The sequence below is a fragment of the Cucurbita pepo genome, chromosome 7 (assembly GCF_057944985.1).
Source record: "Cucurbita pepo subsp. pepo isolate OVF chromosome 7, ASM5794498v1, whole genome shotgun sequence".
Lineage (NCBI taxonomy): Eukaryota > Viridiplantae > Streptophyta > Magnoliopsida > Cucurbitales > Cucurbitaceae > Cucurbita > Cucurbita pepo.
The window spans coordinates 8,400,631-8,413,966 of NC_141804.1; the positions used below are offsets into that span (position 1 = coordinate 8,400,631).

General features: G+C 35.0%; 1 protein-coding gene across 1 annotated transcript; it reads right to left on the minus strand.

The window, feature by feature from the left end:
* Positions 1-8,447: 8,447 nt before the first annotated feature.
* On the minus strand, positions 8,448-13,014 carry LOC111799137 (uncharacterized). The gene is made up of 5 exons (XM_087125118.1): positions 12,762-13,014; positions 10,380-10,464; positions 9,946-10,059; positions 9,738-9,839; positions 8,448-8,711 (listed from the first exon to the last, which is right to left on the minus strand). Exons 1-5 carry the CDS (start codon positions 12,842-12,844, stop codon positions 8,667-8,669), a joined length of 429 nt encoding a protein of 142 aa, XP_086981244.1. The 5' UTR covers positions 12,845-13,014; the 3' UTR covers positions 8,448-8,666.
* Positions 13,015-13,336: the final 322 nt, after the last annotated feature.

Genomic DNA, 13,336 nt, shown 5'->3' on the forward strand with positions numbered 1-13,336 from the left:
TATTTTATGGGGAAAGTTAATTACAAAGATGTCATTAAAAAATAGTAATATTTATGAAAATGAAATATATTTAATTTAAGGCTTAGAACAAGTTCCTAAAAAATAATATAAAATAATACATATATCACTCGCACAAAAAACAATATAATAAAAATGGCAAGCTAACTACAAGCAATAAGTTTTGATTTTCTTGAAAACCTTCTCAACATAAATTGCAAAAAAAAAAAAAAAAATCAAAAAATCAAAAAATCAAAAAATCAAAAAATCAAAACTTATATATATATATATTATTACTATTGTTACATGTTTGATTTAGTTGTGTGGATGTGATGTGACCATAAATGCTTTGTTGTTATCCATCTATTATTACAAAAAAAAACAAAAAAAAACAAAAAAAAAAAAACATTAATAATAGAGATGTGACTTAAAAGCTTAACATGTTTGTTTGATGGATAGATATTGTCTTATATCAAACCAATGCTCCCTCTCAAAAACGTAATCAAATTGGGTTATATTTTTTCTTTTAGCTGTGATGTTCGAGTAAAATAGGAGTACATGATGTTCGAAAAGGAAGGAAAGTCATGATGAGTATGTCTTTGCTTTGAACTTCCTTGGATGGAAATAGTATTCCTTTGATTATAAACCAATGATTATTCTCTAAATTAGCCGATGTGGGACTTTCATCTAACACCTCTCCTTAATCAAGGCTCGACTTTTTTTTTTTTTTTTTTTTCTTTTGGAGTCTTCGAACAAAGTACACCCTTTGTTCGATACTTTAGTCACTTTTTTACTCTTTTTTTTTTCTTTCTTTCTTTTGGAGTGTCTTCGAACCAAGTGACTCCTTTTTTTCCTTAATCGAGGCTCGACTCCTTATTTTCTTTCTTTTGGAGTCTTAGAACAAAGTGACTCTTTTTTTTTTTCTTTCTTTTGGAGTCTTCGAACAAAGTACACTATTTCTTCGATACTTTAGTCACTTTTTGACTATGCCTTCGAGGCTCACAATACTTTGTTCGACATTTGAGGATTCTATTGACATGACTAAGTTTAGCGCATGGCTCTGATACTGATGAAGAGTAATATTTGTTTAGATAATGAATATTTGTTTAAAAATAATCACAAAGACAGAGGGAAGATTGAGGAAAGATTTGGTGAACAGAATTTAAAAATAAAACTGGAAATGTCAAACGCCAAAGAAACTCGAGTAAATTTTGTCTATAACAATATATTCAATAAGAATAGAAAATAAGATAAGTGGTGAAAATAACATTTCAAGACTCTACTCATAAAGTCTTTAATGCTCACGTGAGGTTCAACACATGGACCATTATAAAATCTAGAAAATTGAAATTAAAATTGATGTCATGATTCATATAGATTGACTTGGATACAAAGGGTAAAATCGAACTTTCTTGAGCATAAATTGATGACACCAGCCTAAACTAATCAGGTAAGTGGTCTTACTATCGGCATGGTTATATTTGATGTTGACACGTGCCCTGTGGTTTTGCACGTGTCATATATATTGATATGTGTGAATTGTTTGTGGATCGATGTGCTTATGATATGTTATATATATGCTATAGTATGTGAATTGTATGATAATAATTATGGACGATGTGTTCAATGATATATTTGAGATAGGATACGAGAAGGACGCACAAAACGAAATATAACGATAGGAGTAAGATACGTTCATGAAACGTTAAGGTTAGGTTATATACCGAAGTACTATGGATATGAGAGATGGATAAAAGAATACGGTTAGGTTATGGGTAGAAAGAGATAGGTGTGTGATAGATTGATAGAACGATAGTGTTAGGATACGTTCTTATGATGATATGACTAAGATACGTTCTTGTGATAATATGACTAAGATATGTTCCTGTGATGATATGACTAAGATACGTTCATATAACGACATGACTGTGATAAGTATAAAAACGTTAAGGCTATGATAAGTTAGGAAACGATATGACCACGAAGTGTTTACGATATGATATAATTATGATATAACATGTGAATGACAGAGATATATATATATATATATGTTGTCATATGATATGAAAATGATATGAAATATGTTATGGTACGAGATATGTGATAAATTGACATGCTTATGATATGGCATATTCTGATGCAATCTATTACGGTATGATATGTATATGATGAAATGTTATGTTAAAAGCATGGGACGTTATGTTATGTCTCCTAAATTGTGTGTATACAACACGATAAATGACATGAAATGATGATAAATGACATGAAATATAACCCCGTTAGAATTATGTATGATATGAGAACTGAATAATAAGAAACGATATGATATGAATGATGAGCGATACATGAAATGATATGAAAAACGATATGATATGTACAGAACGCTAGCTGAGTTGTATTAAATGATAATGAAAATGGAAAAATGTTGGGACCTCATGCATTATGTGTGCTCATGCATTGGGGGATATCCCTATTCCATCACAAGGGTACGGATGCGTACATCCATTAGGCTATTCCATCACAAGGGTACGGATGCGTACATCCATTAGGCAGGCGTGACATGAAATATAACCTCGTTAGAATTATGTATGATATGAAAACTGAAAAATAAGATATGATATGAATGATGAACGATACGTGAAATGATATAAAAAAAATGCGGGGTTGTATTAAATGATAATAAAAATGAAAAAATGTTGGGTTGTATTAAATGATAATAAAAATGAAAAAATGTTGGGATCTGGGGGATACCCCTATTCCATCACGAGGGTACAGATGCGTAGTATCGTTATGTTTTACATGATGCTAATCGAGAGAGACTCGACTCCTTTTCTCTTGGAGTCCTTTGTAGTGTAGGCTCACCCGACAAAAAAGGGGGCCAGCGATGTGCCCATACTCGCATGTTCTTCTCTTGGAGTCCTTTGTAGTGTAGGCTCACCCGACAAGAAAGGGGGCCCAGCGATGTGCCCATACTCGCATGTTCTTGTCTGGTGCGGTCACTTACTGAGTAGGATTTAAACGTTTATTAGCGATGTGTCCATACTCGCATGTTCTTGTCTGGTGGGGTCACTTACTGAGTAGGATTTAAACGTTTATTTATTTTATTTAGTCGTTTTAAAGGTGTTTTCAGATCGTTACGTTGGGCTTCCCCAAAAGGTCTCATACCAATGGATAGTATTCCTTGGTTATAAACCCATGATTATTCCCTAAATTAGTCAATGTGGATTCATCCAACAAGTACGTAAATTGTCTAATGAACAATTTTTTTTATGATCCAACTATAAATTAAACCCTCTCAGGCCAATAAGAGAGTGAGACTTCATTGTTCAAAGTCTTGAAATCATCAATTTGGAACTATTCATCTACTTTCTCTACCGAGTGAATTTCATGTAGTAATATTATATTCCCAACTTCTTAAGTCCAAAAATGGTAGGCATATTGAATTGGCTACAAAAGTCATTCTCATCCTACAAATCAAAAGAAAAACCTTTATCGGCAACACTTCATAACTCACTCAAGATTAAAATCGAGTCGCATATGATCCTTTTATAAAATATTGATTTTCTCAATTGATATATTTATAAAATAAATATATATATATATATTAAATATTTCGTGATCCAATCATATACAAACTCAGGATATATGATACTCCATTCACATGTCTCCACATAAATGATTTGAATCAAATCATTTGTAACAATTACAAGGTGAGTCGTATAAATAATGTTACCAAGACAAAGCACCCAACATTATTTATATACTATAGACCCTTTAGATTATTAATTGAACGTAATCCTCTTATATGTCAATCAGATACTGTTCAAGTTTATACTAATAATCTTGAATTTTTCATTTGATGAATAATATTATTAAAAATTAAATAATTAACTGCAAGACTTTAGAACATAAATCTTAATAGGTTGTTAAACACATAAAATTATGTAGAATGAGGTCGTTGGATGTGAGGTCATTGGAGCGTGGTAGCCAAACACTGAATAGAGGGACAGTTGTACGTTGTCTAAGTTCTTCTCAAAACATGTCACCATCGTTGCACTCTTGATAAAGCACTTATTGTACCCCATCATCGTTCGTGGTTCAGGTTTCATTAACATTGTCAAACGTGTGTTGTTGCAAGGAATTCACGAGAGTCGATTGTAAACCATGTTTGACACTTATATGGAACAATAACTAAATTCTAAAGTTAGCTATCTTAATTTAAATTATTTAAATTTCCAATCATTTAAATTATCTTTTTTCTTTTGCTCTTCATGTTTTTGATCTTTGATATTTGATATGTGTGAGTTGTGCAATGCTAACAAAATACATACATACATATGTATATACATACGTGTGTGTGATGAAACATTCTTTATAAGTGCGTGGGAACTTCTCCTTAGTAGATGCATTTTAAAATTGTGAGGTTGACGACAATACGCAACGATCCGAAGCAGACAATATCTGTTAGCAGTGGGCTGTTAAAGAAAGGAAACACAGACACAGATGGAAATTGTAAATATAATTGAAATTATCTAGAAAATGTTAAAGGGTATTAAACATAGTAAGAGAAAATAGAATATCTAGAAAATGTTAATGGGTATTAAATGGTTTGTATGAAAATAATACTAAAACAAACATATATAAATATTTAAAGGCTTAACTCATACAAAGACTCTAACGTTCGCATGAAGTATAACACATGGATTAATATAAATTAGAGAAACAATTTTGTGGAAGTTCAAACTTGAAACTGATGTCATGGACTCACATAAGTTGACTTGGATTTCAATGGACTTTCATTAAGGATAACGTCGGGACATCAACCTAAGCTAATCAGGTAAGTGGCCTTACTATCGGCATGGTTATATTTGATGTTGACATGTGCCCCGTGGTTCTGCACGTGTCACATATATTGATGTGTGTGAATTGTCTGTGGATCGATATGCTTCCTATATGTTATGTATATGTTATAATATGTGAATTGTATGATAATAATTACGGTACGATGTGTTCAATGATATGTTTGAGATACGATACGATAAGAATGCACAAAATGAAATGTAACGATAGGAGTAAGATCCGTTCATGAAATGTAAAAGTTAGGTTACATACCAGAGTGCTATGGATAGGAGAGATTGATGAAAAAATACGGTTAGGTTATGGGTAGAAAGGGATAGATTTGTGATAGATTGATAGAACGATAGCGTTAGGATACGTTCTTGTAATGATATGACTAAGGTACGTTCACGTAACGATATGACTATGATAGGTATGAGAACGTTAAGGCAATGATAAATTAAGGAAGGATATGACCACGAAGTGTTTACGATATGACATGTTTATGATACGATATATTGTGATGTGACATGTTATGTTTAGATTGTTTTGTGTGACCATTGAGGTAATTGTTGTATGAATTGCACGTTATGAAATGACATGTTAAAAGCATGAAGCGTTATGTTATGTTTTCTAAATTGTATGTATACAACATGTTATAAATGACATGATATTACGATAAATGAAATGAAATATAACCCCGTTAGAATTATGCATGATATGAGAACTGAAAAATGAGAAAAGATATGACATGAATGTAAAACGATAGCGGGGTTATATCTGATAATGTCGAAAATGGAAAACTATTGGGACCTCATGTATTATGTGTGCTCATGCATTGGGGGATACCCCTGTTTCATCACGATGGGCAGGGGTACGATCATTTTGTTTTACATAATGTTGTCATGGTGGTTACTAGTTCTAACGGGTGTCTGACCTAAGGAGCTCCCAGAGTATGCTCGCCTGACAAGGAAAGTGACCCAGCGGTGTGCAAACTGACTGGTGAGTCCATACTTGCACATATGGGCTACGTGTAGAGTATATGGTACACATCCAAGTTACCCGTTAGGACAGTACCATAGAAAAATAGATTGAAAAGATAGGTCCGTCATTGCATTCGCATGTTCTTACATTTAACCCCAATAGTAGGATCACTTACCGACTATTTCTTTAAATACTCAAGTCATGTGCTACTACATTTTTCAGGTTTAGGCAAGACATTTCGGTTGACAACAGTATCGCAATTCGAGACCATGGCACATGCATATGGTAGTGGTATTTAGTTTCTTAGACTTGCTAGAATATAATGTTTTTAATTTAAATGTTTATTTATTTAATTTAGCATTTTGTTGTGTCGTTTTAAAGGTGTTTTCGAAATACGTAAGTCTATGGCTGTGTTTTAAAATAAAAGTTATGTTTTATTGAATTTAAATGAAGTCTTCCGCATTCAATGTTTATGGTAAGTATACAGTAGCAACCTTAAATTAAGTAGAAAATTTCGGATCGTTACAGCTAAGACGATTATTTCTCCTCTTGATCGAGAATACATATCAATTACTATTAATCATACCTTCCTATTCTCTTCATTATTAAAAGAAAACAAATTGAGTAATATTTGTGCAAGATTTGGAGGCTTTTAATAATTCAACTAACTTAATAATTTTTTTCTCACCTTTTTTTCCTCAACATTTTCTTAATTGCATTAAAGAATGTCACCACTTTTCCCAATTAAGACCCTATGATTTCATAAATGTTCTTCACTAACTTCCAAATAAATAGAATTACAACCAACCATGTCATCAATTTACTCCTTTTTTCAACAAAAATAAAAAAGACACAAACACTGCTTACCTCAATTATTGTTTCCATATGTATAATAATAATAGTAGGACAAATTAAAGTGATATGGTTGATATAAAAATTTAATGTGTTTCTTCGAAAAAGACGTTTTGTGTACCACACTTTCTTGTAGATGTATTTATTAGACATACCACGTTGTCATTCAGTTTACAATTATTTAGTCGACGTAAGTTGGGTTCACCGACTTAACTCGTATATTTTGACCTGTTGGTCAGAAGTATACGAATGAACGTGAATGAATGAATTTGGGATTGGAATTCTAAAACTTAGGTATGCAAATATACTTCCTTGTAGTGTGCTCGCTTGTCTCGTTGATTATCCTTAACCCTTGGTATTATGAGATCAAATTTAGTATGGTAGGGTTCAAACGAAGCACCAATAGTAAAAGGTATCATTCTTGGTGTAAGAGTCCCAGCAGATATTGTCCACTTTGGCCTATTACATATCGTCATCAGCCTCACGATATTTTCACACCCTTGTAAGGAATGTTTCGTTCCCTTCTCCATTCGACGTGGGATCTCACAATCTACTCCCTTGGGGGCAGGAATGTTTCGCTCCCTTCTTCATTTGATGACAGGATCTCATAATCTACTCCTTTGGGGGCAGGAATGTTTCGCCCCCTTCTCCATCTAACGACGAGATCTCACAATCTACTCCCTTGAGGGCCAGCGTTCTCGCTGACACACCTATCCCTTGGGGGCCAGCGTTCTCGCTAGCACACCGCCCGGTGTCTGGCTTTGGTATGATTTATAATAGTCCAAACCCACCACTAGCAGATATTGTCTATTTTTGCCCATTACATATAGTCGTCAACCTCACGGTTTTAAAACGAGTCTATTAAGGAGAGGTTTCTACACCCTTATAAGGAATGATTTGTTTACCTCTCCAACCGATGTGCAATCCCACGCTTGGCTTTTCAATCTTCTTTTTTTTTTCTTTTTTTTTTTCCCTTAAATCATCCCTTTTTTTGGTCCGTCGGTCCAATTCCCCTATTATAGTTGGTCTCATAATGACCCTCCGCGGGGCCCAAACATTAGTAGTGGGCTTGGGCCTTGAAGTAATAAGAATGTATTGATAAAATATTCAAAAATTTATATTTTAATATCACATAATAACATTTGCTTAAAAAAAAATGAAATGTTGATTAAATTTGATATCTTAATTTTGATAAAAAATTTAATGAAAGATTAAATTGTTACAAATTTGAAAATACAAGATTGTTTCAAACTAGATCTGATCGACCCAATGAACTTAATCAACCATGCCCAACCGAAGCGATAAAGATAGTTACACACATTTGCATTTGTTTCTTTTTCATTGATTTTTTACTATATGAGTGTACGCGCCCACATGCACATGCTTTGTTTTGACCATGTGTAGAGAAGTTCTATACATCTAACCATCAGCAGAAAAGAAAGTATGACATAAGATCTCAACGGTCATAATACATGTTATACCGACTCCAACAATAGGGTCATATGCATGAAATGTCATGGTTGGCTTTGACTGAACTGGATTAGTTGGGTTAAAAAATTTACCATCTAAATAATTGAGTTGAGCTTAAAAAATGTTGGCCACATTAAAATTACCTTCTGGGAGGTCCATTTGATCAACCTGACCGAGTCCAACTCATGGACATCCATGTTCCTAACACGAACTTAAAAGATTAAAAGGTAACTTACATGGAAGTTGGGGATCAAAAGAATTCCTTACCCAAGAAATACAGAATTAGGAGAGTTATGGTAAGATATCGATTGCAACAAACCATCTCAATACACTGTTTCACAGTCAAATGCCAATTCTGTACATGAAATGTGAAGAAATCAGTCTTGAAAAGAAGAAAGAATCAGACTTCAGTTTCTTAGGATGGAAACATCCTTTTGTTTAGGTATAAAACGATGAACAAACAATAAGACTTAGCTCGAAAATATTTAACATACTGAAGTTTCAAGTCCTTTTGCCCTTGAAGATGTCTACCGTACAAAGAAGTTCACAACCGCGGCCAAGTAGCCGGCCAACTGGAAAATAAGAGAAAAACAACGTTGTGTAAGAGATTTACGGTAAAAAACTAAACTTTCATCGAGAAAAAACGACAAGTGCATACAAAAAATAAGCTCGATAGAAGAGAATCCCAAAGAACAGGCTATCGAAAAGGACTCGAATCCAACAAAATCAAACCAAGATCATAACTAAGAAAAGCTAAGCGACCGAAGCTCACAATGAGCCATTAAACTTCACCTCCTCTTGGCCCTCGCCACACGACCTCTCCACTCTAAAAATGGTATCAGAGCTAGACACCGGACTATGTGCCAACGAGGGGAGGTAGACACGAGGCAGTGTGCCAGTAAGGATGCTGGACCCCAAAGGAGGGTGGATTTGGTGGCGGTCCCACATTGATTGGAGAAAGGAACGAGTACCAGCAAGGACGCTGGGCCCCGAAGGGGGGTGGATTGTGATGTCCCACATTGGTTGGAGAGGAGAACCAAACACCATTTATAAGGGTGTGGAAACCTTCTCCTAACAGACGCTTTTTAAAGCCTTGAGGGGAAGCCCGAAAGGAAAGCCCAAAGAGGACAATATCTGCTAGCGGTAGGCTTGGGCCGTTACACGTTGTTTCTCTCAAGCCAAACACCTCACAAAATACCAAAAACAAAAACTTAATAGGAAGAAAGATCTGTTACTTTTTATCCACCTAACTATGTTTAGGTTGGTCGTCTCGTGTCTGTACTGTAAGGTCCCATATCATTATATTTTCATTTTTATTTTAGTATCTTTCTTCGTAAAAATCAAGTTCGTTCGCTCACTAACTACGTTCTAACCTTATAAAATTTGGTAGTTAATAACCTATCTAAATGAAGCGGCCGAACCCATGAGTTCTTGTTGTATTTAACAAGCAGTTAAAGAACCGCTCGTAGTAACTTTCTTAAGCTATCACTCTGAGGCATATAGGAATAAACAAATGTTCTAAACCAATCAGTTTGTTCAAAAGAATGTTAAAGATATGGCACGAATATAAAAGAACGTAAAACACTATAACTTCTCACCTGTGCTAGAATGCCTTTTCCAGTTTGACCTTCAACTATGAGCCCTGCCGTCAAACCAATCATTGCCCACGCTCCATTTATCGCTTCTATTTGACGTCGTCTCTGCAATCACATTTCACAACATTACTCTTCTCCAGAAAGAATTTGGAGAAACTATCCATATGGTTTATTAAACAAGTTTTGCATCACTGATGATTGCTTCCCATACCTTGAACTTCTCTTTTGCTTTGATTTTTTCCATTTCTTTTGCAGCCAAACGTTTGGCTTCCAAAGGATCAACCATAATCACCTGCTTAATTAAGTTATCTTTCCCGGGAGAGACCTATACAATTGACATGATATGTGTTTGTTGCAAAACAAAAGCCCATAAACAACTTAGAATATGGTTTTCATTGAGAGAACAAAACCAAAACCAATCAAGATAATAATGATGGATCAGACAGACAACACAATCAAATTCATTTCAGTCATAAGAGATGCTGAAAGATTGGTTCTATTCAAATCCGAATGGGGGCAGGTGTGAATTCTCTGAATATATGCATCCACTAATTAATTTCTAATAACATACCTACAAAATCTTTGACCATATTCAAACCAAATATATTGCCATTAAACATGCAGAAGCCTTGAGTTGAAGCGTACATTAGGGTTGGCCAAAATTCGGAATGCTTGACCCCTCGTTCTGTGTGTACTCTTTCCGACGTCTTGATCCCTATTCCAACCCCACCTGGAAGGAAAAGAAACACCCAAGGTAAATACTGTTTCGTGATTAAAAAGAATACACCCAAGGTAAAGGATCAAGATGGGGAAAAATTGTTGAATACTGTTTCATTTCCTTTCTAGGTCTTGGATTCTAACTATTTGTCAAATAATACTTCAAAAGGTAGAGTTCTAAGATTTCCGATGACTGAAACTATTACTACAATATTATGCACCATGTAATGTGTCGAAACTTGTATCCAACTATTTAAGTTCTTTTGCTAGTCATCAACTATAACAGAGAAGAGCAAAAAATATATAAATTCAGCTTTTAGGCTATGATTTGGAACAGTTAGTAACAAATCAATAGGCATATTTTTGGATACGTGGCTCAAAAGTAAATGAGACAGTAGTTTAGAACTCATTTCATTGCCTATATAGGTCTTAGCTATAAGAAAAATTTAAGGAAAGTCGCTCGTCTTTTTCAACAAGAATAGTGTAGGACGTGTGTGAGTTCAGCTCGAAATTCTGGAGAGCCTTCATCAGTATGCTTTATATTTATAACCACCGGCTAGAGAACAAAAGGGATCCTTTTACGGAAGAAATATTGTGAGATCCCACATTGGTGGGGAGAACGAAACATTCTTTATAAGGGTGTGGAAACCTTTCCCTAGTGGACGCGTTTTAAAACCTTGAGGGGAAGCCCAAAGAAGACAATATCTGCTATCGATGGGCTTGGGCTGTTACAAATGGTATCAGAGTTAGACATTGGGCAGTGTGCCAGCGAGGACACTAGGGTGACTTTTGAGATCCCCACATCGGTGGGAAAGGAGAACGAAGTATTCCTTATAAGTGTATGGAAACCTCTCCCTAGCAGACGTGTTTTAAAAACCTTGAGGGGAAGCTCAAAAGGGAAAACCCAAAGAGGATAATATCTGCTAGCGGTGGGCTTGGGCTGTTACAAATATACAAAGAGAAAAAGGAGGAGCACGAAGTAAATGAATAAAGAAAGGGTTACAGTAGGACAGAGCTGTGAAGAACCACAACACGAGACGACCAAGCTAGCAGTAATGGTTTTTAACACTAATTTAGTTCTTTTTATATGTTTCTTGGTGACTAGTATTGATCCTATATGAACTCAATTCAGTGAGATCATATTCTTTCTAATAACGTACAACAACAACCTAATCTAGATCAAAATTGATTGGAAAACGTCGTAACAAGTAAGCATGTTTCAAACATGAGTATCCATATTCCCGTAGTACCAAAAATTTTCCCTATTTAGACATACCCTCCAAGGTTTTGGATTTGCATCCCTAGGGCTAAAACTTACTTAAGAACTCAAAACCATTGTTTTTGGCCGGAGCAAGTTTTCATGGCAAGGAGTGAAGCTCCATCACCCGGTTATTAAACAGAAAACTTCACAACCAGACATATAGAGAGAGAAAATACCATATATTCAAGAAGCTTAAGCATTAGGCCAGGTCGCTAACTCATGAAAGTACGCACCAAACTTCTCACAGCATAACGACCTAATCAGAACGAGCCAAATCTAATTGTCTTAACTAATATCCAGAACGTGATACACACAAATTCTAAAACGTCGACTGATATGAATCTAACCACTAATCAATTGCATGTACTCGAAGGAGCAATTACAAGAAGTAAGGTAAAGAAGATTTAAGTCTCAAATCAAAAAAAGAATGGAGTAGCAATAAATATCGAGAGTTGAACTACCAATTAAGACTGAATTACCATTATATTTGGATTCTCTTTTTTGCCTATTTAAACGCATGTAATATTCAAGATTGAAATCATGGTAGAATAATAAAAACTAATGTTTCTTTGTAAAATCAACTCATTGGATTAGTCAGATCTACTTCTGAATTGTTTTGGGATCTAAGAGTGACCATCATAGATTCCAAATTTGATCTAAGAGTTATTCGTCATTAGTTAAGTTAGCTTTATTTGTGAAATTTTGCAAGGATTTTAGAAGGATCTCTAGCCTTGCAAAATCTTGGCACTTATCATCGACCAGCAGTTCCAACTCTAATCAACCCAAAGGAAGAAAATAGAAGCTTTTATTTATCACTCTGTAGCTTGTAAAGTTTTACAGAAGCCATCTACAACATACGAAGTCTAGACACAAAGCCCCAATTCAACAAAGAAATTCAAACCTAATAAAGAAGAAAAACAAGGAGATACACCGCCGATCGGCGCAAGAAAACAGTCAATCATCTCTTAATCTCTTAGAACATCCGATTATACTAATAGAATCGCATGAGATAAACATAAACAGGTATTCGAGGAAGAAGGTGAAATTACCTGGAAAATGTTGCAGAAGGGTGGGTATGGCGGAAAGAGAGGTTTCCTCCATGGATGGGGAGAATCAGCGCAGTGGAAGCCATCTTCAAAATCCAACGCTTCTTCACAAGAACCCTTATCTATTGGTGAAGTAAAGCATTGTTATATGGAATTAGTAACAGATTTCGGTTGGCCACATCCACACTTATCTTGCAGAGAGGGACGGTTTTGTAGTGGCTCTCATCGCTGAAACAGAGCTTGTTTTGATCCATTCGTATCTATCTGATTGGGATTTTGACTTGTCTCAACGCTCTAATATGGAAAGGATAAAAAAAGTTTTAAAATACTGAATTAATATCTTTAATTTTTTAAACATTTTAATAATAAAAAATCTCACAATGCTCGAGCCACTAGAGAGTTTTGAAAGCAAGATTTGAGAAGTTAAAAGTGGTGTTACATGGGAATGTAAGCAAAAGACAACAACAAACAGCTCATATAACTATTGAGTAGCAACCTACTTGTAGGCTCTCTCCCATTCTTAACCGGGTAGGTAGCCACAATTTTTACTTTAAGCTTTAGGAAGTTTCAAGCCTAGC